General features: G+C 41.2%; 3 protein-coding genes across 6 annotated transcripts in view; 2 read left to right on the top strand and 1 right to left on the bottom strand.

The window, feature by feature from the left end:
- Sec24a (SEC24 homolog A, COPII coat complex component) overlaps window positions 1-20,815 on the top strand; it is a 67,858-nt gene extending 47,043 nt beyond the window's left edge. The window contains exons 16-23 of the mRNA XM_028857214.2: window positions 637-810; window positions 3,152-3,262; window positions 5,908-6,083; window positions 10,978-11,115; window positions 13,801-13,905; window positions 14,159-14,251; window positions 16,210-16,313; window positions 17,858-20,815. Coding sequence (XP_028713047.1) covers window positions 637-810; window positions 3,152-3,262; window positions 5,908-6,083; window positions 10,978-11,115; window positions 13,801-13,905; window positions 14,159-14,251; window positions 16,210-16,313; window positions 17,858-17,972 — 1,016 coding nt within the window. The 3' untranslated portion in view covers window positions 17,973-20,815. The remainder of the gene's footprint in view (window positions 1-636; window positions 811-3,151; window positions 3,263-5,907; window positions 6,084-10,977; window positions 11,116-13,800; window positions 13,906-14,158; window positions 14,252-16,209; window positions 16,314-17,857) is intronic.
- On the bottom strand, window positions 14,681-15,013 carry LOC114683045 (ATP synthase subunit epsilon, mitochondrial-like). Its single transcript, XM_028857215.2, has one exon. The coding sequence runs from the start codon at window positions 14,985-14,987 to the stop codon at window positions 14,832-14,834; it is 156 nt and encodes a 51-aa protein (XP_028713048.1). The 5' UTR covers window positions 14,988-15,013; the 3' UTR covers window positions 14,681-14,831.
- Window positions 20,816-22,930: 2,115 nt separating the features above from the next.
- Window positions 22,931-26,439, top strand: LOC114683056 (trafficking protein particle complex subunit 2). 4 transcript variants are annotated; one of them, XM_037200950.1, is made up of 3 exons: window positions 22,931-23,131; window positions 24,709-24,871; window positions 25,735-26,439. In XM_037200950.1, the coding sequence occupies exon 3, from the start codon at window positions 25,771-25,773 to the stop codon at window positions 26,191-26,193; it is 423 nt and encodes a 140-aa protein (XP_037056845.1). In that variant the 5' UTR covers window positions 22,931-23,131; window positions 24,709-24,871; window positions 25,735-25,770; the 3' UTR covers window positions 26,194-26,439. The 4 variants fall into 4 exon arrangements, with proteins under 4 accessions (XP_037056845.1, XP_028713068.1, XP_028713069.1 ...); XM_028857235.2 differs by lacking the exon at window positions 24,709-24,871 and having other exon boundaries at window positions 22,932-23,131; XM_028857236.2 differs by lacking the exon at window positions 24,709-24,871 and having other exon boundaries at window positions 22,935-23,126; window positions 25,735-26,280.
- Window positions 26,440-27,067: the final 628 nt, after the last annotated feature.

The following is a 27,067-nucleotide window of genomic DNA, read 5'->3' as shown; positions in this document are numbered from 1 at the left end:
ACAGGTATCATGGGCTGGAGAGATGGCTCAGGGGTTAGGAACACTGGCTGTTCCTCCAGAGGACCTGAGTTCAATTCCCAGCATTCACATAGCAGCTCACAACTGTCTATAACTCCAGTAACAAGAGATCTGACACCTTCACACCAGTGTACATAAAATAAAGTTAAATAAATTATTTAAAAAAAAAAAGTAGCCTGAACTCAGCATCAGTTTAAAATAAAGTTAAAAACAAATATGTATCACACAGGATTTACTCTGCACAGGTACATTGCTGAGTTTTAGGATGTGAAATTGTACAATATGCAATTAACGGAAAACCCATTATAACCAGGGGATATTGGGGCTAGAGAAACGGCTCAGCAGCCACATGCACAAACCCACACAGACACACACATGCACATAATTTAAAAGGATAACAATGAATCTTTAAAAAATGGGGAATATTGTGAATGTATTTAAAACTACTGAACTGTGTGCATTAAAATGGTGAATTTTATGCTATGTGTGCTATTTCAGTTTTGTTTTGTTTTTTTTAAAGAGGCCACATCTCCAAAGAAAATTCATGAAGTAAAAGTAAAAGAATGCATAGAGAAAAAGTAAACACGTAACAGTCATGGTGATCTTTCTTATTTCTAGGTCTTTCCATTCACACTTTCCATGGGAACTTCTTCGTCCGCTCTACAGACTTACTGTCTCTTCCCAATGTCAACCCAGATGCTGGGTATGCCGTGCAGATGTCGGTGGAAGAGAAGCTCGCCGACACTCAGCTAGTCTCTTTCCAGTCAGCACTCTTATATACGTCAAGTAAAGGTACGCTTTTGTTTGCATTATCCCCACAGAAATATGATGCCCTTGTTTCTGAGACAAGGTCTCACTCTAGCTCTCCTCTGACTGGCCTAACTAGCTGTGTAGCCCAGAATAGCCTCAGACTCAGAGATTCACCTGCCTCTGCCTCCACCCTCTCAACAGATGTGTGAGTACACAGTGCATGCTTAGCTAAACACAGAGTGTGAGATCGAGTAATCTGTAGGGTGTGCTGGCGTCTGTTATGGCCTGTGGTACTCTCTTCTTCCAACAGATGATTTGTAATGATAAGAAAAGATTCTTATTGCTGTTTTTGGTAGTCAAAAGATTTGTCTTTATTTTCCTAAATATCTTTCCTAAAGATTTGTCTTTATTTTGTTTTAAAAGAAAAAAAAATTTTTTTATTTTTTATTTTTTATTTTATTTTTTTTTTTTGCTCCAGCACTCAGGAGGCAGAGGCAGGTGGTGGATCTTTGTGAGTTTTTTTCTTTTTCATTTCCTTTCTTTCTTTCTTTTTTTTTGAGACAAGATCGCTATTGGAGACAAACTGGAGCTCCTCCTGCCTCGGGTTCCCAAGTACTGGCTTTATAGACATGCACTTACACTACCCACTACTCCCAGTGACAGATACTTGTCTATGATCAAACATTCTGGTTAAAAAAACTCTCTTGGGGTTGGGGATTTAGCTCAGTGGTAGAGTGCTTGCCTAGCAAGCACAAGGCCCCCCTGGGTTTGGTCCTCAGCTCCGAGAAAAAAAAAAAAGTTCTCTCTAAGCTGGAGAGATAGCTCTTGCTCTTCCAGAGGCCCCAAATTTCAGTTCCCAGTCCCTATGGCAGTTTACAACTACCTATCACTCCAGGGGATCTTACACCTTCTTCTGGCTTCTGTAGGCACCCACAGGCATGTAACATATACACCCAAAATAAAAATAACAGTAAATCTTTAAAAATCCCAGAGACAATCAGATGTGGGGCCTTCTTGACCAGCCACTCTAAATTGTGAGATCCTGGACTAAATACTCAGTACCAAAAATAACAACCCCGGTCTGAGATTGGTGGTGTGGGTGATTACTAAAGGAAAGGTGCTAAGGTGCTGTGGTCTTAAAATGAGAGTATCTTCTTTTTTTTTTTTTTTTTTTTTTTTTTGGTTTTTCCAGACAGGGTTTCTCTGTGTAGTTTTGGTGCCTGTCCTGGATCTCACTCTGTAGACCAGGCTGGCCTCAAACTCACAGAGATCCCTGGCTCTGCCTCCTGAGTGTTGGGATTAATGGCATGGGCCACCACCGCCAAGCTCAGGCTGAAAAGTAGTGAATTCCAGAACAGCCAGAGCTCCTTAGTGAGACCCTGTCTCAAAAAGCAAACCAGACAAATATATATAAACCTGGGACTAGAGAGATGGCTCAGCAGTTTAGAGAGCTTGTTGCTCTTGCAGAGGCCCTGGGTTTGATGCCCAGCACCCACATGGTGGCTCACAACCACCCAAAACTCCATTTCCAGAAGATCTAATACCCTCTCTGATCTCTGAGAGCACTAGGTATGTACATGGTATACATATATACATGCAGGTAAAATATTTATACACAAAAAATAATTAACTCTAAAAAAATGTTTTTTAATATTTATGAAATTGCTGCTGCAGAGGTGGCTCATTGACTGAGCCAGCGGTGGTGGCGCACGCCTTTAATCCCAGCACTCAGGAGGCAGAGGCAGGCGGATCTCTGTGAGTCTACAGAGTGAGTTCCTGGACAGGTTCCAGAACCACACAGAGAAACCTTGTCTCAAAAAATAAAAAAATAAATAAAAAAGAAACATGAGGAAAAATAAATAAAACTTTTAGAAGGTAGGGAATTTGTTAGGCATAGTTGTGTGCCTCTCTAATCTTAGCAGTCAGGAAGCTGACAGAGTAGGATTATGAGTTGGAGGCCTGCCTGGGCTGTGTCTTGATCCTATTCAGGAGGGAACGAGAGAGAAAGCTAGCATATTATCAGCCTTCAACTACAATTTCTGCTGTCTATTCAGTAATAACTTAGAGGAGTTTTATCATTACAGTATAAAACCTGAAAATATTTTCTGATGTTTTGTGGTGCTATCCCTGCTTTCTATGTGACCTTCTTGGTCATAAGTGCAAAAAGAATGATTTTAGGGGCTGGCAGGGTGGCTCAGCAGGTAAAGGTGCCTGTCACCAAACCTGATGACATAAATTTGATCCCTGATGCCCATGGGGAGAGAGCCAACTCACAGATGTTATCCTCTGACTTATCCGATAAAAATTTTTTAATGAGAAAAGGAAATGACTTTAACATAACCTTTTTTAAAAAGAAAATAGCTATTGTGTTTTTCCCCTAAAGGTGAAAGAAGAATTCGTGTCCATACTTTGTGTTTGCCAGTAGTTTCCACCCTGAATGAAGTCTTTCTTGGAGCTGATGTTCAAGCAATTTCAGGATTATTGGCGAATATGGGTAAGAATTGTTATCTGTTTAAATAAATTACATCATACCATTAAACATATACATATGTTTTAGTTTTACCTAAAGTTGTTACCTTAGATGTTTCGATGTTTGAGTGTAGGTCTTTTTCAATGAAAAGGTCCACTGGGTGGCCATGGTGCACGCCTTTAATCCCAGCACTTAGGAGGCAGAACCAGGTGGATCTCTGTGAGTTCGAGGCCAACCTGGGCTACAGAGTGAGTTCCAGGAAAGGTGCAAAGCTATACAGAGAAACCCTGTCTCGAAAAATTAAACAAACAAACAAACAAAAAAAAAAAAAAAAAAACAGAATAAAATTCTAGGGGCTGAAGAGATGGCTCAGTGGTTAAGAGCACTGACTGCTCTTCCAGAGGACCTGAGTTCAATTCCTAGTACCCATGGCAGCTCACAACTGTCTGTAATTCCAGTTCCAGAGGACCCAATATCCATGGCAAAACACCAATGTACATAAAATAAAAATAAATAAATAAATTTTAAAAAATAAAAAATAAAATTCTATATTTTCTTCTGAACCTTTATTTTTTAAAGATCTTTGAATTATTTTTATTTTTACTTTTTGTGTATGGGTGTTTTTCCAGCATGTATGTCTGTGAATACCTGTATGCCTGGTATTTGAGGAGGCCAGAAAAGGACATTGGAGCTCCTAGAACTCCAGTTAAGGATGGTTATAAGCTGGCATGTAAAGGTGCTGGGAACTGAACCCAGGTCATTTGCAAAAGTAGTAAGTGCTCCTAACTGCACAGCCACCGCTGCAGCCCCTGAAACGGCATTTCTTATATGAGCACTTGTTGAAACGGTTGCTGATAGTGCTTTATTAGCCCTGCCTTGGATCACAGATGGCAATGGACTGTGAAGCAGAGCTTCTTAAACATCTGCACCCTTAACAGCTGACTCCTTGCACTCAAGAATATTTTATGCAGCCCCAGGTATACAGTGTAGGATAGGGATATACATATACAGATCACATTTTTATTGATGATGAATCATAAAGAAACCTTAAAATAATTTTTGGTATATGTATACTTTTTCCATTTACTACATTGCATATTAATAAAATGGATGTGCTTGTCTATTTTTTCATGAATTAAACCTTGGATATCTAGGATGTGGAGTATTTTCAGCATTTCTTGGAGTTGATCTATATTTTGTTTTTATTATCATCATTGCTTAGAGAACTGCCTCATATTTAAATACATGACACAAAATAGCCAAAATATATTTAGGGCCATTATTCTGTCCTAATCTCAAGATTAACTCATTTGACCAGGCAGTGGTGGCACATGCCTTTAATCCCAGCACTCAGGGGCAGAGCCAGGCAGATCTCTGTGAGTTCGAGGACAGCCTGATCTACAGAGCAAGATCCAGGATAGGAACCAAAACTACAGAGAGAAACCCTGTCTTGAGGGGGGGAAAAAAGATTAACTCATTTAACAACTTTTTATGAAACTCAACTCAGCAACTCAAACAACAGTTTTTAAAAATGAAACATTATGGGCTGGGCGTTGGTGGTGCACGCCTTTAATCCCAGCACTCGGGAGGCAGAGGCAGGCAGATATCTGTGAGTTCGAGGCCAGCCTGGGCTACCAAGTGAGTTCCAGGAAAGGTGCAAAGCTACACAGAGAAACCCTGTCTCGAAAAAACCAAAAGAAAAAAAAAGAAAAAGAAACATTATAATGTAATACAATCCAAAACTACTTATATGTTGAGACAGGACAGAAAAGTATTGAATGTGCATTCTTCCTAATTAAACTATTGTGTCTTAGAAGAGCAGAAAACTGTTTTTGTACAACACTGCCATCCATTACACACAGGATCTGAGTCTGAGCCCAGAGGTCTCAGGTCTCAGTAGTTCAGATGTGTGTTCAGAGTAGAGGCTGTTCACACAGTACAACATGGCTGAACATTCCCAGAAACACCTTGAGTTTGTTGTGTGTGCGTTTATATTAACTTCTGTTTGCTCTAACTTCAAAAACCTTTTGCTAGTGCCAGATTTTTTTTTTAATCCCCAACATTCAACTACATGACCCCATCTGGGATTTCAAGGCATTTGGCTATAAAGAGTTGGAATCAAATTTGACATTAAAAAAACTAAACATATGTTACTTTTAAACATAAGTTCATGACCTTGCTTAAATCTGCTATGAAAAAAATTCATTGGGCCATTATGCGTGGTGGTGCATACATTTAATCCCAACACCTGGGAGAGAGAGGCAGGCAGGTCTCTGAGTTCAAGGCCTGCCTGATCTACAAATGGAGTTCCAGGACAACCAGAACTGTTGCACAGAGAAACCCTGACTTGGGGGGTGGGGTGGAATTCTTTGGGGCAGCATGATGTCTTGAACAAGTAAAGGTATTTGCCAACCAGCCTGACTACCTAAGTTCAGTCCCTGAACTCACATGATGGAAAAAGAATGCACACACATGATGGAAAGAGAACTGACTCCTGCAAACCTGTGTGTGTGTGTGTTGTGTGTGTGTTGTGTGTGTGTGTGTGTGTGAGAGAGAGAGAGAGAGAGAGAGAGAGAGAGAGAGAGAGAGAGAGAGAGAGATCTGTTTTGTTACTTTGTCCTTTCCAGTAGAATCTCTGACTTCCTGTCCTGTGTCTTTCTTGTCCCTAGCTGTTGACAGGTCAGTGACTGCCAGCCTGAGTGATGCCCGGGATGCTTTGGTGAACGCTGTCATCGACTCTCTCTCAGCTTACCGCTCTTCAGTCCTGAGTGGCCAGCAGCCAGGCCTCATGGTTCCTTTCTCTTTGAGGCTCTTCCCACTTTTCGTGTTGGCTCTCCTTAAACAGGTGAGAAGACAGACTAGCACAGTAAGAATGTTAAAAAGCTGTTTATTCCTTGAAATCCTAAATGTTGTGTAAGTAGCTTTAAACCAGTTAAATTTTCTGAGGATGGGAACCCTATCATTTATTGGAGCATTGAAGGGATTTATAGCCAGAGAAATCTATGAATAATTTAATGCAAGTGCCTCACATGGAAGAGATAACTCACTTGTCAAGGATTCGGTGTTGTGACCACAAATTCAAATGATAACTAGCTTTCCAAAGAAAGAACTGGAAATTGTGCTGTTGGTATAAGAGACCACGTGTGTACTGCTTGTTCTCACTCATACCAGAAGCTTAGAAACGAGCACACGGACTCAAAGAGCAGAATGACAGTTGGTAGAGACCAAGGAGTGGAAAGAATGGAGATACTGGTTGGGGTGGGGGGTGGGGGGGATGACGGACAGTGTTATGGTGAAACAGGAGAGGCCTGGGTGAGCACAGCATGAGTGGAAGTGCCTGGGCATGCCCGGCATGCCTGAGGTTCTGGAAGTCCCAGAAGTCTTTACAGTCCGGCTCTTCCCTCGAAGGCCTTTGCTGTAATGTCACTTGATCCCCCCCCCAGCTCACCTGTGTGACGTGCAGCACTGTCAGCCCCCAGCTCACAGCTCCGTGACACCCTTCGTTCCTCACCCCTCTAATTTTTCCATGCCCGTTATCACTGACTGCAGAGTTTGCTTATTCATGGTTTTCCTTTTGTTGTTGTTGAGACAGGGTGTCACTGTGTAGCCCTCAGTGTCCTGGAACTTACTCTGTAGACCAGGCGGGCCTTGAACTCAGAAGTCCACCTGCCTCTGCATCCCAAGATGTTACACCCGATTTTATTTCTCCTTTTATAGGAAGTAAACCATGAACACAAAGATCTTTGTATTTTTTAATTCTCTAGTCCCAGCACCTAGTATGTAATAGACACTAAATAAGTGAAAAAGATTTTAGTGAATTATTTCACCTGTAACTATATATGCAGTGATTATTTATTTTATACTTTGTTTTATTTTATATGCCTGGGTGTTTTGCTTGCATGTGTACCTCGAGCCTATGGAGGTCAGAAGATAACAGATCTTCTGGACCAGTTATGGATAGTTGTGAGCTGTGATATGTGTGCTGGGAACCTAATCTGGGTCTTCTGCAAGACCAGCCAGTGCTCTTAACCACTGAGCTATCTCTCAAATTCCTATTACTTTATATTTACAGATGAAGTAACTCATTAAACTCTTTCTCATGCTGTACCAGCAAAGCCTCTATTACGGTTACCTAGGCCTCCAGCTTTCAACCCGTGCTGATTAGTGGGCAGCCCCACGAGTGCAGTTGTCCTGGGCATAAAAAACTGGTCTGGGTTCTTTGGGACAGGGAACACAGACGAACACCAAGCACACACTTGTGACGTGTGACAGTCTGAGTCAGGTGCAGTGAGGGGAAAGCCGTGGCAGTCAGTGTTTTTCCCGAGTGTGTCAGCAGATGCCTCCGTTCACCTGAGCCTGCCTTGAGAGGCTTTCTGCTCACATTGGCTCATTGTTCCCTGCCTCTACTCCTTTCCACCAATTGGAACACTTTAGTACATGACTTCTTTTTTTTTTTTTTTTTTTTAAACTCTTTTTTTTTTCCACAGGCAATTTATTTTGTTCTATTCATTCACAGTTAATACAGAAAATACTTGGAAACATTTCCATATAATGTTTGACACAGAAATCATCAAATAGAAGTATACAATGTTGACAGGAGGCAGTACATTTATAATTTATAACCCCAAATGTATTTATAAATTAGAAATGGAAAGATCTACAAATGAAATTATGAAGGTTCACCAAAGTCATTTAATCTGTCAGTTTCTCATTCATTTTTATGTCTTAATAATATTCTATTGTGTGAATAAGCCACATTTTATTTCTCTCCAGTATTTGATAGCTATTTGAGTTGTTTTAACTTTTTTACTATTAGCAACACACTGCTGTAAACCTTCATGTACATGTTTCATAGGTGCACATTTTCAGTAGTTTGAGGATATATTCCTAAGGGTAGAATTGTTGAGTAACAGAGTAACAATGTTTTGCATTTTGACCAACCACCAAACTGTTTTGCCAAAGTGGCACACCATTTTACAATCTCACCAAATCCTTGTTTTTAAGGCTCTGATTTTTGTACAAAAGCATTCAATCATTCTGTCAGACCAAACCAGGAAAAGTAAGCTATAGTTCAGAGCTGTTCTATTCTATTTACTATGCAAAGCCATTCTTGGCGTTTGCAACTCTCAGCCCTTTTGAGTATTCTTGCAGTGTTCACCTTTTCCTCCATCACTTTTTTTTTTCTTCTTTTTTTCTGGTTTATTCCTATCTATTACAAATGTATAAAAAATCCTCCATCAACGCTGCTGATAGCAGCAGAACCTTGAGAAATATACCTTTGGTTTGCCTCAGAAAAGGAACACATATTGTACTGTAAAGTTTATAAAATTGGCACAAAACATTGTGATAATGTTACAATACCAGTTTTAAGAGTTCAGTGACTAATGGGGAGCCGATGGGATACATGCAGAACTGTGAAAGCGATCTCACTTAGCCAGCTGTACACGTAGACTGTAAATCTACATTCAGATCATTTCTGATCTAAGACTATCACCTCAGTTTATCTGTTGAGGTCAACCAGGAAACCCTAGAATATACCTTGATTTTTGCAAAAAAACAAAATAGGGGGAGGGGTTTTTTCAGCATTTCAGTCCACGAGTAACAGTATCCTAACAGGCAAAGTGTTCTCTCACTGTCAACATAGAATGAACTGCTGCTGGAGGTCAACTTGGGCTTTAATTTGCATTAGCACTTACATGCATAGTAGTCCAAGTTGTTGACCTCATGACTTTAAACAGTAACTCTAAAAAAGTAAAATGGCCCTTCTTGGAAGACTAAAGAAAGACATCCAGCCATAGTTGTAAAAAGTCTCATGAAAACAATATACCCTTTTATGAATTACGCCCCCATTAAAAAAAAAAAAAAGTAGCCCCAAATAAGAAGCAGCTCTGAAAAAGAAAATATAACTTAAGATATTTGAAAAAAACAAGGTGAATACAGGTTCAAAAATAGGGGCTGGAGAAATGGCTTAGAGGTTAAGAGCACCGACTGCTCTTCCAGAGGTCCTGAGTTCAATTCCCAGCAACCACATGTTGGCTCACAACCATCTGTAATAAGGTCTGGTGCCTTCTTCTGGTCATACATGCTGTATACATAATAAATAAATAAATCTTAAAAAAAAAAATAATTAAGATACATTTTCTTAAGGCTACCTAGAATTAGGCTTTAAAGAATTCTACCATTTCAAGTTTACCACTAGTTACTAGATACCTATTTACAAACAAGATGTTCACCTTTTTTGTTCCTTTATCAAGAGAAAAATCTACCTTCAGATTATGAGGGTGGTGATGGGGAGGGACTAGGAAACAAGATTCAAACAATCCCATGTAAATATCACATTTTTCAAATGGAAGAACTCCAAACTGCACTAGAAGATCCAATCACTAAGACACTTTCCATTGAAATGATTTAAGTACAACTACATGGCACCAAGGTTTAGGACTAATATAGGCCTGACAACCAAGTCCTTGTTTTCTGGAAGAAAGGCCTCAAAAGTCCCACTCAATTCCACATAACAATACTTCAAAGATCAATTAAGTTTTCCTTTCCTTAATATTTTTGTTTTTGACTTCTAATCTTAAAGACTAGATTAAAACTTAGCTCATTTCTCAGAAGGCATTGCTTCCCTTTGCTCTATGAAAGAGTCCACCAAGACCTCTTCCTCAAAACCATCTAGCCCCCAGCCTCCAACCTGTGCTTTCTCAACATCCTGAAAAGTAATGTAGGGCGGGGTGGTGGGCACGCCTATCCAGCCTCGGGGCAGAGCAGGCGGACGTGTGAGTTCGGGCAGCTGGCTACAAGTGAGCTCAGGAAAGCGCAAAGCTAACAGAGAAACCTTGAAAAAAAAAAAAAAAAAAAAAGTAATGTAGGTAAAATATGCTCATGAACATTAAAACTAGTTGTTAGAAAGACGTAACTAGCTTTATAATTTAAGTTTTAGAACATAAATACTTGCAGCTTAATCTGCACTGACAATGATTGTCGAAGCCTAGAATTCAACATTTACAAATTCTCATTCACACACACAAACCACACTATTATCACACAACTTATGTCTTGAGAGAATCTTCTGCTTTTTAAATCTTTGGCCTCCCAGTCAATCCCAAGTTCAACCAACTTTTCTGAATTCTAGTAGTTACCTGGACCACTGAGGCATTGCCACAAGACTTCTTCTCTTTTGAAACATCCTTTTTCTCTAGATATTAGGATAGCTACGCCAGCTTGTTTCTTCTGTGGTGTATATTGGTGTGGGATTATCTATTGCTTGATTTTTCATGGATGTGTTTAGCTTCTTTGGGTTAAATTTTCCCTTCTAGTGCTTTCTGTAGGGCTGGGTTTGTAGACAGATATTGATTAAATCTGGTTTTATCCTGGAATATTTTGTTTATTCCGCCTATGGTGATTAAGAGTTTTGCTGGGTATAATAGTCTGGGTTGGCATCCGTGGTCTCTTAGTGTCTGCATGAGATTTGTCCATGATCTTCTCACTTTCATAGTCTCTATTGAGTAGTCTGGTGTTATTCTGATGGGTTTACCTTTATATGTTACTTGGTCTTTTTCCTTTGCGGCTCTTAATATTTTTTCTTTGTTCTGTGTGTAGTACATGACTTCTTAAAAGATATTTTCAAGGGATAACTTATGATAAATTTGCTAATTCCAACTGAAGATCTTTGAGCAACTGACATTTACAAAATCCTGTCTTTTTTTAATATTGGGGGTATGGTTTTTGTTTTGTTACAGAAGTCTTTCCAGACTGGGACGAATGCACGTCTAGATGAACGAATTTTTGCCATGTGTCAAGTGAAAAACCAGCCCTTGGTTCACCTTATGCTCACAACACACCCCAATTTGTATAGAGTTGACAACCTCTCTGATGAGGTAAGATCACCTCCTCGTTCTGGGGCTTCTTCTGAAAATTGTTAAGCCTAATTATATTCAGTATGGAAGTGAGAGTTTGTTACTTAATTCTTTGTTTTTTTTCTAGGTAAATATACAGAAACTTTGATTTTTAGGGAAGTTCCTGAAAATGGTGACTTTAAGTTTTCTAAGACAATTCTCTTTCTCTAGTTTTAGACTTAAAGATAAGTTACAGATATGCTATAGAAGGTGTCTCAGTTTCTGTTGCTGTGCTAAAACACAATGACAAAAAGCAACCTGACAAGGAAAAGGTTTATTCCAGCTAGTAGTTGGTAGTTCATCATGCAGAGAAGTTAGAGCAGGAACTCAAGGCAGGAACTGATGGGAAAGCCAGGGAGGGGTGCTGCTTACTGGCTTGCTCAGCCTGCTTTCTTACACACCCCAAGACCACTGCCCACAACTGGGCTACTCTCATATCACTCACTAATTGAGAAAAATGTCCCACAAGCCAATCTGGTGGGGGCATTTTCTCGGTTAAGTAGGTTCCCTCTTCTCGAATGACTAGGCTGTGCCAAGTTGACATAAGATAGCCAGCACAGAAGATTCTTACATACCCTAGCCAATCTCCCCTAATGTTTAATTTTCTAGTTAGCTGGGTGATAGACACACACACACACACACACACACACACACACACACACACACACACACACCCCGCGTGCATATGTGGCTTATGTCTCTAGTTCAATGACTTTGGGAGACTGAAGCAGGAGGACCACTTGAACACATGAGTTTGAAACAGTCAGGAAACAAACCCTGTCTCAGAAAACAAAATCTGAAACATTTTAAAGTAAATACAAAACTATATTTCATTTGTAAAATTCAAGAAAACAGAATTGTTGGGAGTAGTAGTGCATACTTTTGATGCCAACACTCAAGAGGCAGAAGCAGGCAGTCTCTATGAGTTCAAAACCAGTCTGGTCTACGTGGCATGATCCAGGACAGACCAGGCTTCATAGAGAGACCTTATCTCAAAAAGAAAGAAAAGAGAAAATTAATTAGTATATTATTAGTAACTAAATTCTAGATTTGGTTTGTATTCATTACTGTCACTTATCTGTTCACTATGCATTATATTCATTGAATTTATTTCTTTTAATAATAGTTAAAAAGCTAAGCTTGGTGGTACATATCTAATCCTAACACTTGCATGGTGGATCAGGAGTTGAAGACTAACCCGAACTATAAAGGGAGTTCCAGGCCTGCCTGGCTCTCTCAAAACCAAAAACTTGGAGCTGAGGATGTACTCAGTTGGTAGAATGCTTGCCCAGCATGCATAAAGCCTGGGTTCCCTATTGAGCCCTGCATAAACCCATCGTGATGGCTCATACCTGCCATCCCAACACTTGGGATATGGAGGCGGGAGGATCATAAAAGAAGTCCAAGGTTACCTTTAGCTACATAGAAAGCTGGCAGCCAGGTTGGACCTAACAGTCTGGTCAAAAAACAAAAAAGGGGGTCTGGAGAGATGGCTCAGCAACTTAAGAGCACTGGCTGCTCTTCCAGAGGACCCAGATTCAATTCCCAGCTCCCACATGGCAGCTCACAACTGTCTGTAAGTCCAGTTCTAGTGCTTCTGACCCCCTCACACAGACATGCATGCAGGCAAAACACCAGTGCACATTAGAGAAAAAAAAAAAACTATAAAAACAACAAAAGGTGGGACTAGACTGGAGGGATGATTTGCTGGGAAGGTGCTTGCTGCACAAGTGTGAGGACCTGAGGTAGTTCTCCAGCACTGGTGTGAAAGCAGAAGAGGACAGCATGGGTCTGTAACCCCAGCACTGGGACACAGGCAGGAGGATCCCTGGAAAGTGCTGGCCAGCCAGCTAACTGAGTCAACATTGGGTTGACTCTGGGTTCACTGAGAGCTGGTCTCAAAGAATAAGATGGAGAGTAACGGAAAAGATACCTGCCAGTAACTTCTGGCTACACACAAGAAATAAAGATGATCAGAATTTGATTTCAGTTCTTAGAGTCACAGTGGCTTTCATATACATATTACTCCATCTTTGCCATGGATAATTGATTCATCTAATTAAAGTCTAAGCTCTGAGAAGTCAAATTCATTTAATTATATTTGTCATTTAACTATAGCTCTAAAGAGCTGGGCATGGTATCACATGCCAGTAATTTCAAAATTTAAGAGGAGGAGGCAGGACAATCAGAAGTTCAAGATCATCTTTAGCTATATAAGAAATATGAGGCCAGCCTGGGCTATATCAGACCTTTTCTCCAAAAAGCACTAAGGCTGAAGGTTTGACTCAAAGGATAAAATGCTTATTGTGGAAGCATGAGGACCAGATTACAGAACCCACATAAAAATTAGGGCACGCATAAAAAACAAAAAGCAGGCATGGCAGCCAGCTGTAATTCCATCACTCTGAAGACAGGCAGCAGATCCTTGGAACAAGCTGGCTAGCTAGTTATCTGGAGTTGGTGAGCTCCAGGTTAAGCAAAAGACTGCCTTAATAAAGTAAAAGTCATCCAACACCAATTGTGAGCGTGTACACAGGCACACACATATATGCCCGTGTACCTAGGCACATGTGAACACATGCCATATACATGTACATATGCAAATATATATATTGTGTCTCTGTGTTACCTGTATCTATAAACCTCACTCTTTGCTTCCTTCTTCAGGGAGCTCTCAATATCAATGACAGAACCATACCTCAGCCCCCCATTCTTCAGCTCTCGGTGGAGAAGTTGAGCAGAGATGGAGCTTTCCTCATGGATGCAGGCTCGGTGAGTAGATTTACTCAGCCTGATGAGCTCAATGTGCTACTGAGCCTCCTTAGCACTTGGCTTCAGCTGCCTTTAATCCGTATGTTAGCATTGGCCATTCTCCCTGCAGCCTCCAGTTTCTCGATGTATAGTAGTTCTCTGTACATCTCACTAAGCACATGCTTATCCTTTAGACTTTTTAAACATAACCAGTGGTAAAGGTGCCAGACTCACTCTTAGGCTGCCTCTCAAAACAGCGTATTCTTGTTTGCAGGTACTGATGCTTTGGGTTGGAAAAAATTGTGCACAGAATTTTCTCAGCCAAGTTCTGGGAGTTCAAAACTATGCATCAATTCCACAGATGATGGTAAGCTTTTTATGTTGGTAATCATAGGAAATTTAAAGCACATTTTAAATATGACAAAAACATGAACCCTGTTTTCAAGCCAGAAATTAATACTCCAAGTTGCTCCCAGAGTTTCTATCCTCACAGATGGTATCTCTCTTCAACTGTAAGTGCTCATTTTATGGTTTGGTTTGGGTGTGTTTCTAGGCAGGATCTTGCTGTGTTGCTCAGGGTTATCTGTGATCCTAGGACTCAGAGGGATTCTTTTTTTTTTTTTTTTTGGTTTTTCGAGACAGGGTTTCTCTGTGTAGCTTTGTGCCTTTCCTGGAACTCACTTTGGAGACCAGGCTGGCCTCGAACTCACAGAGATCCGCCTGCCTCTGCCTCCCAAGTGCTGGGATTAAAGGCGTGCACCACCATCGCCCGGCCTCAGAGGGATTCTTATGCCTCAGAGTAAACCATGTTAATTTATTGGCATAGTCAATTTATCAACAAGGGTAGTTTTGTCCCCAGGAGGTGAGGTTGATTTCAATCTGCTATAACAGGTACCCACATGTCTTCACCTCAACGATTCAGCAGTTCATGCTTCAGTCAGGGCCGGCTACTCCTTCTTCACTTTCACTATCTTTACGCTGCTGCCGGAAGTCTTCTCAGCGTTTGCTTTGAACTCAGTCTTCAGGGCATCCCTCACTGCTTTTGCACAGATCTGGGAGAACCAGATGTAGCTGAGTCCAGCCTGCAGCCAGTACGCCACCATGGTGTCGCGAGCCGGGCGTGTCGGGCTTCTCTTATCTTTTTTTTTTTTTTTTTTTTTGGTTGGGTTTGGGTTTTGGGTTTTTGTGTTTTTTTTTTTTTTTTTTTTTTTTTAAGACAGGGTCTCAGTGTGGCCTTATTACAGAACTCACTGTGTAGACCAGTTGGCCTGAAATGCACAGAGAACCACTTGCCTCTTGCCACCTGGCTCATCTTGTCTTCTAATAGTATTTTGGTTAGCCTCAGGATTATTTTTATTTTATGTGTATGAATGTTTTGTTTGCATGTAAATGTGTGTACCACATGAATGCCTGGTGCCTGTGGAGGTTAGAACAGGGTGTTGGATCCTCTGGAACTGGACTTATAGATGGTTGCGTGCACCATGTGAATGATGGATTTGAACCAGGGTCCTCTGCAATAGCAATACATGCTCTTTAAACAGCCATCTCTAGCCTCTTCCCTCAATTTTTTGACAGGACTGCTGTGTACAGCCTGCACTAACCTGGCATACACCTTTAATCACAGCATTCAGGAAGCAGAGGCCAGTGGATCTCTGTGAGTCCAGGCCAACCTGGTCTGCATTCCAGGACAGCCAAGGCTAGCTACATTGTGAGACCATCTCAAAACAAAAAACCCACCAAACTTAAGATACTTTTCAGCCAGGGTCTTACTATGTAGCCCTGGCTCACCTGGAACTCACAACCATCTATAATGAGATCTGGTGCCCTCTTCTGGTGGACAGGGATACATGCAAACAGAATACTGCATACATTATAAATAAATAATCTTTTAAAAAAAGATTATAGCTAGAATTTTAGCTTTTAGTTCTTGAGCAAAACTACTGGACTGGATGGATAGGCATTTTAAGTAATGAAGTAAGAAAACGGTCATATTAGTAATAACTACCCAGATGAGTCAGTTGATTCTAAATTTTGTTATGAAGTGAAGAACTGGGAGGTTTTCCTAGATCAAGACTGCACAAACTGGGTCCAAGTGCCTACCACTTGTAATTAGGACTTTATTGCAACACAACACAACATATCCATTCACTTACTTCTGTACGGCAATGGCAAAGCAGAGTATTTGCAACAGAGACAAAATTACTTCAAAGCCTAAAATAGTCACTTGGTTATTCAACAAAATCAGCTGATTATTAAATTTAAAATCTGAAGAATGCTTCAGACTACACAGTCGATAATAACACTAATTGGAGTTTTGTTTTACAGACCGACCTTCCAGAACTTGATACACCAGAATCTGCCAGAACAATAGCTTTCATCTCGTGGCTTAGAGAACAGAGGCCATTTTTCCCAATACTCTATGTAATCAGGTAAGTCAGATTTTTAATGTGTCAATTAATGTCTGGCCTTACAAGGACATGCTTAGTATGTGTATGACCTAATTTGTAAGTAAAACTTTTAAAAGAACATAGGAGCGTCGGGGATGTAGCTTAGTTGGTAGAATCTTATGTAGCATCTCGGGGTTCAATCCCCAGCACAATATTAAACAGTGCATGGTGACACATGCTTGTGAGGCCAGCACTGAAAGGTGAAGACAGGAGCATCAGTTTAAGTTCATCCTCAGCTAGAATGAGTCCAAAGCCAGCCTGGACTACATGAGTCAGTCTCTCTCTCTCTCTCTCTCTCTCTTTCTCTCTCTCTCTCTTTTTGAGACCAAGTATCTTTGTAACAGCCCTGGCTGTCCTGGAACTTGCTCTGTAAGGGCTGGCCCCAAACTCACAGAGATCTACCTGCCTCTGCTTAGTCTACAGAGTGAGTTCCAGGCCAGCCTGGGCTACACAGAGAAACCCTATCTTGGAGAACCAAAATAAATAAATAAAATGAAATAAAAATAATATAGAAGAATAAAATTTAATTCTTTTCAATAAAGTTATCAACTATTCATGATAACCAATTATTAGAATTATTAAACTTTCACTGGGCATGGTAGTACATGCCTTTAATCTTAGCACTCAGGAGGCAGAGACAGGCCAATATCTGAGTTTGAGGCCAGCCTAGTCTAAAAAACAAGTTCCAGGGTAGGTGTGTATAAGACTTTTTCTTTTGGTCTGCCACCCAGCCAGCTTCCAAATCATGACATGGAGACTTACTATTAGTTTTGAATGCTCCACCTAGCTTATGCTTGTTTCTGGCTATCTCTTTTAGCTTAAATTAACCTTTTTCTCTTTATCTACCTTTTGCTTCAGGGCTTCTTACCTTTTCTTACTTTCTTGCTATCTCTGTGTCTGGCTTCTTGCCCTGAGGCATGTCTCTATCTCTGTCTCTGTCTCTGTTTATTCTCTCTGCCTGGCAGCCCTGCCTGTCCTCTCCTGCCTAGCTATTGGCCGTTCAGCTTTTTATTAGACCAATCAGGTACCTTAGGCAGGCAAGGTGAAACAGATGCAACACATATTTACTAATTAAACACACATCCTTACATTGTTAAACAAATGCAGCATAAACAAAAGTAACACACCTTTACACAGTGAAAGTAATATTCCGAACATAAACAAATGTAACACATCTTTGCCTAGTTAAAATAATCCACAGCATAGGTGTTTTGCCTATATGTATGTGTACCATGTGCATACCTGGTGCCCTTGGAAGTCAGAAGAGGGTATTGGCTGCTCTAGAACTGGACTTAGAGGCAGTTGTGATCCACCATGGAGATGCTAGAAACCAAATGAGCCCAGCCTCTCTGTAAGAGCAGCAAGTGCTCTAAACCACTGAACCTTCTCTCCAGCCCCTAGACATAGTTATTTATGCGGTCAAAATTATTTTAATTACCACAGTAAATCAATAGCCTATGAAAAAAATTCCACGGTTTATCTTCTGTATCTAACGTACATGAACATTCTTGCCTTTTATTTCTAAGGGAGGAGAGTCCGATGAAAGCAGCCTTCCTTCAGAACCTGGTAGAAGACAGAACGGAATCCGCACTGTCTTATTATGAATTCCTTCTGCACATACAGCAGCAAGTGAACAAGTGAAGAGACCCGGGGCTGCTGAGGAATCCGTGCAGAGTTCCTGAGAGCGCAGTACCTTCTCCTCCTTCAGACTGTGAACAGATGTGATGATTAAGATGTTTCACTGTGATTTCAACAACTATAGCAAATAAAGGACCACAGCAGAGAGTCAGATGTGCAACTCCAAAATACTGTATTTTCAAATCAAAATAGATTGGAAGCCTTTTTTTCCTTTGCTGTCAACTATGTTTGGTTGTTACAGATTGACATGAGACAGTACTGCAGAGGCAAAGTACATTTATAAAATAAAGACTCCGTGTTCTGCATTTCTAGTTCTCATTTTTTTTATTTTTCTGAGTTTTTGGCTGCTACATTAAAAAAACCTCACAAAACTAAGTGTTGCAGGGAAGTTCCAAATCTCTCAATAATGATCTTTTTAAATTGGAAAGTCTGAAAGTCAGTAGACTGTAGAAAAGCTAGAATCCATTCTCTTTACATTTTTCTTGCCCCGCCCCCAGCCTTCTTTTTTAAGGAAGGAAAGGGATCATGTTAACAAAGACTGGAGTAAACCAGCTCTGGCCTTGCTTGGGAAGGGTGTAAAGGAACTGTCAAGCTTTAAAGTCATCAGTATTCTCTCTACTTGAACAAAGTCACTTTAATTTGAGGTGAAAACTGTAATTAGGTGATTTTCTGCTGTTTTATTCTGCCATGAATAGAATTAGAACTGTCTTCATAAATATATCGGGACTGGCAATGATAACAGCGGGAAGTTTGGGTTATCTGGATTCCGAGTGGGTTTTTGTTTGGGACATTTCTGCTGTGGCTGATAAAAAGTCAAAGTATTTTGGTAAAATGAGAGTGAAAGAAGTTAAAGGTTCTATAAATGCTGTCTCAGAGTGCATCAATATTTCTCTAAGGAGTTTAATAATTAAACTGGAAGCTACTCATATTCTGGGATGTTAAAACCTGCTAAAGTATGAATGCTGCTGTTTGAGTTGGTGGCTATTAAGATTGTACAAATTCATCATATTAAAGTCATAAAAGAAACTTGATTTCTGAACACTCTAAAGACTGCTTGTTTTGATTCAGTTAGAGGATTATTACAGTCAGACTATCAGATGGCTTCTGTTTACAAATAGGTAAATTATCCATGTGTATTTAAAGTGCTGTGATGTGTTTTTAAAAGAGTTTGGCTTAGTTTTCACAGGTTCACCTTGTCTTGTATGAACTTCTTCAATGATGTTTGTGTGTAATACATAATGAAGAGATTTTTTTCTGTTTTTTGTTTTCATAGGTTAGAAATGTGTTTACAATCCTGGTCTCACGTGATCACCAATGAAATAGTAACTTTCAGGTTTACACCTACATGGGCTGACTTGAACTCCTGGGAAGGGAAGCAGCAGGTCCCTGGAGTATACAACTACTGTTTGCCAGCTGCTTCCGAATAACTGTGCTTCATGAGAATAACAGTGTTAAGGTTCTTTTTAAATTACAAGCCAGACGTGATGGTACATGCCCCTAACCTGGTACTTGAGAGGCCAAGGCCAGAGAATTGTTAGCCTGGGCTACATATAGCAAGTGCCAGATCAGCTAGACTTTGTCTCAAAAAAGGTGATTAAAAATATTAGTACACTGAACCAAATTTCTCTTGAAAGCTGCTTCATTTATTGAGAAGCACTTTTCAAGCTATAACCAATTAAATTTATATAATTTCCCCCTCTTTTTAAGAAACAGCCATTATGTACTGATGTTCCTTTAAATGAACTAAAGTTCTCTTTTTAATGTGATTTTTAAATGTTGGTATTTGTAGGTTCCTTCTTTGTAGTAAGGAATCTTCCAGAGGGAAGTGTTGCACTCCTAGGGAAACCTTCCTTGTGCCTCAGTCCTTCCCTGAGTGAGGGAGTCTGACCCTTATTAGCTAGCACCTGCTTGGTTAGTTATTTCACAAATTTACTTTAAATTTTATTTTAGATATCATGTAATGTGCAATCCAGAGTAATTTTATAACAGTTATAAAAACATAACTATTTAGGGTTCATGATTTTCATTCTCTAGATAAGAGAATGAACCTTTGTGGAATATTGATATAATTATTTTTGCAATATTGAATGTGTTTTTTAGTTTGTTTTGTTTTAGCAGTAAGACACTACCCATCCTATCATCCTGTATTACTTTCTGATGTAAAGCAACTAATATTTACACTATGCCATATTTTTTTTTATTGTAGTTGTAAATTATGAAAGATCCTTGAATTTTCTACAGATCTACAACTACTAAAGTAACAGACAAGGGAAATCTTGATATATAAATCTGAGCATGGCAGTTCAACCATAAAAAGTCTCTATTTTTCTAATTTCTAGAATTTTTAAATGTTTCTCAAAGTCTGACATACTAATATTCACTCAAGCAGTACCATTTATTTTAGCTTGCATATATTTTAATTTAATGTAATGTATTGAGTCTAATAGACTGTTTTGCAATAATTAGAATAAAATATTTAAACTTCTAATCAGAGATGCATAACAGCTGTTACCTAGGGGACCACCAAATGTGATTTCACAGTTTTAACTATTAGAAACACAATCCTTACATAGAAAATTTAATTTTGTAAAGTAGTGTATAATATTGTAACATTAAGTCCTTTGTCTCGAATCAAAAATAAGTATTGATCTTCAATGTGTTGTGTTCAGTCTCGCTTCTCTGAAATGTTAAGAAACAAGATTTTTCTTCCTTTTTATAGATTGTAATTTTCACTGTTTTACTCCTGTTTTTAAAAAAAGTCATTTGTAACCATGCAAACAATCGTTTGATCTGTGCTAACTTATGAATTTGGCTATTCAATAAAGTTAATTAAAAGAGCTTATAAACAGTGGCTGGTTATTTATAGTCCAGATTGGTGGCCTTGCCTCCACAAGGTTTTATTTTGGAGGATAGGCTCTTATAAAGCCTAGGCTCGCCTCTAGCTCACTATGTAGCCAAGTATAAAACCTTTAACTTCTGATCCTCTTGCCTCTACCTCCTAAGTACTAGAATTATAAAAATATGCCACCATGCCTGGGTTTATATTGTACTGGGGAGTCAGGGGGCCTTCATTTGAGCTGGGCAAACACCACCAACTAAGCCATATTCCCAGCCTTAAATTGAGTTCTTGATGCTCTGCAAGGATAGCTAGGTTTGAAATTCTAACTGTTGGGATTAAAAGTATAAGCAATCATGACCAGCACTGTTTTCCTTAATTCTTGTCTTTGCCTAAACTGGAGTTTAGTGTTGATTTTATATTTGTATGGTGTGGGAGCCCGTTCTGGGGTTCTTCGTGGCTTTACCCAGCAGGTCCAAATAGAGGATGATCAGGACACGGGCTGAGTGCAGGTGTCTGAGATGGCTGCACTTGGCTGTGCTGGGGAGGAGGTCTTTGCTCCACCCTTGGCGTCTCTATAAAAACCCTGGACAGAGACAGTCGGGCCGTTGGAATAGGTTCAGCCTCTCGAGGCTATCTTTATTTTCTATCTGTTTATCTCCGCAAGAGTCTCTGCTATAAATCCTTCTATCTAATATTTCCTGCTGCTCGCACTCATGAAAACTCTGGGAAGCTGTGGGGGTGGTGGGTAAACGCCCCACAGTATGGCTATATTTTTTATTTCCAAGATTGACTTTAATGGCCTTGTGTTTTTAATTTTTATTTTACTCAACAGGTTTTGTTGTTGAAGTTTTTAGAGACAGGATTTTTCTCTGTGTAGCCCTAGAGGTACTTTAACTCACTCTGTAGCCCAGGCTGGCCTTGAACTCACAGACACCTGTCTGCCTCTTCCTCCTGAGTGCTGGGATCAAAGGACCACTGCCCAGCTCAATAATGTGGGTTTTTTTTTGTTTTCTTTTTTTAACAGTTCCATTCATTTATTTTTCCCTTGGTTAGTCTTTCAAAACTAACCAATCTCGAACGTCAGACCCCAGCCAATGGGGAAAAGACATAGCCACCACCTGTTAAAATAAAAACCAGTGAACCTCCTGCCTTAGTTTGGATCCTGACACACCTTTAAAACCGGAAAGCCCAGACTGGCGGCGGCGGCGCACGCCTTTAATTCCAGCACTCGGGAGGCAGAGGCAGTCGGATCTCTGAGTTCGAAGCCAGCCTGGTCTATAAAAGTGAGTTCCAGAACTAAGCAGAGAAACCCTGTCTTGAAAGAACAAAAAGCAAAAACCACGAAAGCCCTATGAGCTACTTTGCTTTGTTCTTTTGTAGGGCACCAAGATTACTGTTTTCAGCAGACACAAAAAGGAAAGCGTAAACGCCAAACTTCATCTTTGTCACCCCAGGGCCCCAAGAGAGAAGTCAATGCTTTTTAGCAATAGCAGCTTCTGAGAGTCTGTTTAGGGGATAAAGGGACACAGAATGCCATCACCAGGAAAGTCTCATCTGTACTAAGTACATAAGGAAAAACTGACGAAACCAGGCATACACTTGAAAAAGCAGAGTGCGAGATGAAAATCAACACCAAACAAACCCCAGCTGAATTGCTCCCTAAACCATCCTCCTCCGATTGCGTCATTTCCGCCCACGAATAAGGCCCGCAGACCGGACCCAGGCGCCTGGCGCTACAACCTCCATTTTGCTTTCTGGCACCGACGTCGTCTCAAACTACGCCTCACTTGGCATGTTTCTCCCACCGCTCACGCCGCGTGCCGGCTCTCTACACCTCCGAGGGAACAGCAGTGACAACGGCGGCAAGTATTCATGCGGTGTAGGCAAGGCAGAGCTGTAAGAGCCCGACAAGGCCGCCAACACCCGACGCCCTACCATGCCCAGACCCAAAATGGTGGCCAAAACCCAACGCGCGACACATGGGCGCATGCCCAGTCGTCCGAGACACGGTGATCCAAGATGGCGGCCAGGGCCAGGCCGGGGAGGGGGAGGAGCCAGGCGGGGGGGAACCGTGCCCTTGGCGCTTTCGCGAGCATGCGCGGTCTCCCGTCACTCGCTGAGTCAAGATGGCACCCCGGGCGGGCCGTCCAGGCGCTCCTGGGCGGGCGCGAACGTGCACGCATGCTCAGTCGGCCGCCTTACCGCTTCGCTGGGCGGGGCTCGCCTGTGAGGTGACGTCAAGGTTGGGTCATGGGCGCTGGACCCCTTCCCCGCCGCCCCCGGCACCACCGCGCCTGAACTAGAGGAAGTGGACTTGGGTGAGGTATTTACCGTCGTCAGAGCCCACCCTGGGCGGGGCGGCGCTCGCCGGCCGTCCCCGCGTTCGGCGCCCCAAGCATCGTCCTAAGCCTGTCGGTGGGACCCAGACCCTGTGGCGGAACGCCAAGTCCCGAGCCGGAGACGGGAAGACGGGAGGGTGTCCCGGGGAGACACAGTTTGGCCACTTCAGTGGGGGTGTGCTTCGTCTTCCTTAGGATGGGGTGTGGCTCGGTGGTAGAGCTCTTGCCCAGCGAGCACCGAGGCTTTGGATTTGGTCCCCAGCCCCGGAAATAAAGTTTAAAAAAAAAATTAAGAGGGACATGGTGGATAATCCCAGCACTGGAAAGGGGGAGGCAGAAGGGTGAGAAATTCAAAGCCATCTTCTGACAAGTAGAGGCCAGTCTGGACTACGTAACACCTTTAAAAATTTTTTTAAAAGATAAGATAATAACATCAAATGGCAAATGTACGTGTTTATTTAATGGATTCTTATCCCGTTGGTCATTTTGATATGCCCCAACTTAGGCCAGTACCACGCTGTCATTACTTCCGCAACTGTGTTGTTAAGTTCAGATGGCTGTTTGAAAGAAGCGACATCGAGTCTGTAGGTCTGTAGGAGTATTGCCATCTTTAATCCATAAACATGGATGGTATTCCACTCTGATTTTTAAAATGATCATCCCTTGACAAGTTCCTTTGACATGTGTAAAATGTACTTTTCACACCCTCTCACCCCACTCCCATCGAACCCTTCTTCCCGATAAGTTCCCCTTTCCATGTCTTTACATTCTTTAAATTACTACCTATTGTGTTTGTATACAATACATTAGTGTGAGTGCCTGTAGATGAGTGGAGGTCAGAGGACAACTTTATGGAGTCAGTTCTCTCCTTGAGCCTTCTATTTCTCTTTTCTTTTGGGAGACAAGTTCTCTCTGTGTAACCTTAGCGGTCCTCGAACTTGTTTTGAGGACAAACGAGGCTCAAGCTCAAGAGATCCTCTTGCCTCTGCCTCCTGAGCTCAGGATTAAGAACATGTGCTACCAAGCCAAATCCCCAACCCTGCTTATACCTTTCAAGAATGGTCAGATTTGAGCCGGGCGTTGGTGGCGCACGCCTTTAATCCCAGCACTCGGGAGGCAGAGCCAGGCGGATCTCTGTGAGTTCGAGGCCAGCCTGGGCTACCAAGTGAGCTCCAGGAAAGGCGCAAAGCTACACAGAGAAACCCTGTCTCGAAAAACCAAAAAAAAAAAAAAAAAAAAAAAAAAGAATGGTCAGATTCTTTAATTCTTCAGGGATTTTCTTTGGAAACCTAGGCCCTCTGCAAGAGCAGCCAATGCTCTTGGCCAGAAAATATTTTCTTAAGTGATTACCCCTTGTTCTGTTCCTCCATCACTCCTGGATTAGTTGCTAGTCTAGAGAAATCCAGCTGTTGTTTCTGTCTTGATCTTGTTTCCTGTAACCTTACTGAACCTTCCTGTAAGTGGTTCCATAGGACCACTTACAGGATATTTTATGTATACGATATCAACTTCAGGCAGTTTTGACTTTATAGTGTGAATGTTTTTTATTTCTTTCCATTAGCTTTATTTCCCTGGCTGACATCTCCAGTACAGTGCTGAACAGAAGTGGCAGAGAGGCACTCTCCCTGAGTTCCTAAACCTTATCTTAGCTGAAAGGCAGAGACCTGATCTTGCCTTGTTTCTGATTTTAAGAAGAAAGCTTTGAGGCCAGCCTGGTCTACAGAGTGAGTTCCAAGAAAGGCACAAAGCTACACAGAGAAACCCTGTCTCAAAAAAAAGAAGAAGAAGAAGAAGAAGAAAGCTTTTAGCTTGTAGTTTTTTGGTTTTGTTTTGTTTTTAGAGACAGCACCTCAGACTCTAGCCCAGGCTGGCTGGAACTCACTGTGTAGCCCCGGTGGCCTCAAATTCCTGACAGTCTTCCTGCCCAGTCTCTACAGTGCTGGGATTTCAGGTGTGAGCTACCACGGCCCTGCAGTCTGTGACCATTAATTGTAAACTTACTTTTGGATTTGGTGGTGGTGGTGGCGAACTTTTTCAGATTAAGGAAATTCCCTTCTCTTTGTGTTTTTCTTGGGTCTTTCTGTTTGTTTTGGTTTTTTGAGACAGGGTTTCACTGTATAGCCCTGGCTGTCATGGATCTCACTCTGTAGACCAGGCTGGCCTCGAACTCACAGAGATCTACCTGCCTCTTGTTCCTGAGTGTTGGGATTAAAGGTGTGTACCACCACCACCTGGCTATTTTTCTGTTTTTAATCAATGAAAGATGGTAGGTTTTTGTCAAATTTATTTTCTGAACCTATTGAAATGATCTAGATGATGAGCAGCTTTCCTTTTGTTTCATAAAAAGTACAAAAACCCAAAGATGAAGGAAATGCATATGCAGATTTAGTGTGTGCTAGAGGTATATTAAATCGTTGGGGCAAGGGTGAAATTTTAATAACTATAGCTAGGTGTGGTAGCTAATGCCTGTAATACCCACACTTAGGAGGCTAAGGTAGGATTGAAATTTCAAGGCTAACATGGCCTATCTCAAAAACAAAAATAAAATAAAATTTTTCATGTATTGACTGGGTGTTTCTGTTACCAGCGTCTCACTACAGGAGCTGTACATTTACAGAAGACGATGTCTGGAAGCTTCTACTTTGTAATTGTTGGCCACCATGATAATCCAGTTTTTGAAATGGAGTTTTTGCCAGCTGGGAAGGCAGAACCCAAAGATGAACACCGACACCTGAACCAGTTCATAGCTCACGCCGCCCTGGACCTGGTTGATGAAAACATGTGGCTGTCCAACAGCATGTACTTGAAAACCGTGGACAAATTCAACGAGTGGTTTGTGTCGGCTTTCGTCACTGCGGGGCACATGCGGTTCATCATGCTTCACGACGTGAGGCAAGAAGATGGAATCAAGAACTTCTTCACCGATGTCTATGATCTGTATATCAAGTTTGCAATGAATCCCTTCTATGAGCCCAATTCTCCTATTCGGTCAAGTGCATTTGAAAGAAAAGTTCAGTTTCTTGGAAAGAAACATCTTTTAAGCTAAACGCAGAAAACTTCAGAATCACAGTGGGGTCTGCTCAGGAGTGTATGAATAGGAAGTAACTTGAAAAAACAGCCTGGCAAAACTTTACATGTCTCAACTTATCTGTATATCGTAAAATTTCCTTTATATGTAACAAATCTACTTTTTTCATGTTAGTTATCAACGTTAGCATTTGCTTGTAAATAGTTATTAGTAATTCAAATATTTTATTTCAAAAATTAAGAATAAACCTCTATCTTTACTGATTGAGATAATTTAAAAAAACTTAGATTTATTTTATGTGTATGAATGTTTTTCCTGCATACGTATACACACCATCTTCATGACTGTTACCTGAAGAGACCAGAAGAAGGCATGAGATCCCCTGGAACTATGACCCACTCGTGTGTGTAGGCAATCAAACCTGGGTTGTGCCAAACCACTAAACCATCTCTCTGAACCTTTCCTGAGATAACATCTTTTTTCCCCCCAAGACAGCATTTCTCTGTAGCCTTGGCTGTTCTGGAACTCACCCTATAGACCAGCTGGCCTTGAACTAACTGAGATCCATCCACCTGCCACTGCCTGGGATTAAAGTGCTGTGATTAAAGGTGTGAACCACCTTTGTCCAGTGAGGTGACATTATTTTATAATATAAAAGCTCATGGTTACACACGCCTTTTATCCCAGAGGCAGGCAGATCTCTGTGAGTTTGAGGCCAGCCTGGTCTACAGAGCGAGTTCTAGGACAGCCAAAGTTATACAAAGAAGTCCTCTCTTGATATTTTGCCATTTTTTTCCCCCAGAGCTGAGGACCAAACCCAAGGCCTTGCACTTGCTAGGCAAGCACTCTACCACTAAGCTAAATCCTCAACCCCAAATTCCTCTCTTGAAAC

The sequence above is a fragment of the Peromyscus leucopus genome, chromosome 8b (genome assembly GCF_004664715.2).
Source record: "Peromyscus leucopus breed LL Stock chromosome 8b, UCI_PerLeu_2.1, whole genome shotgun sequence".
Lineage (NCBI taxonomy): Eukaryota > Metazoa > Chordata > Mammalia > Rodentia > Cricetidae > Peromyscus > Peromyscus leucopus.
This window is presented reverse-complemented; position numbering and strand designations above follow the sequence as displayed.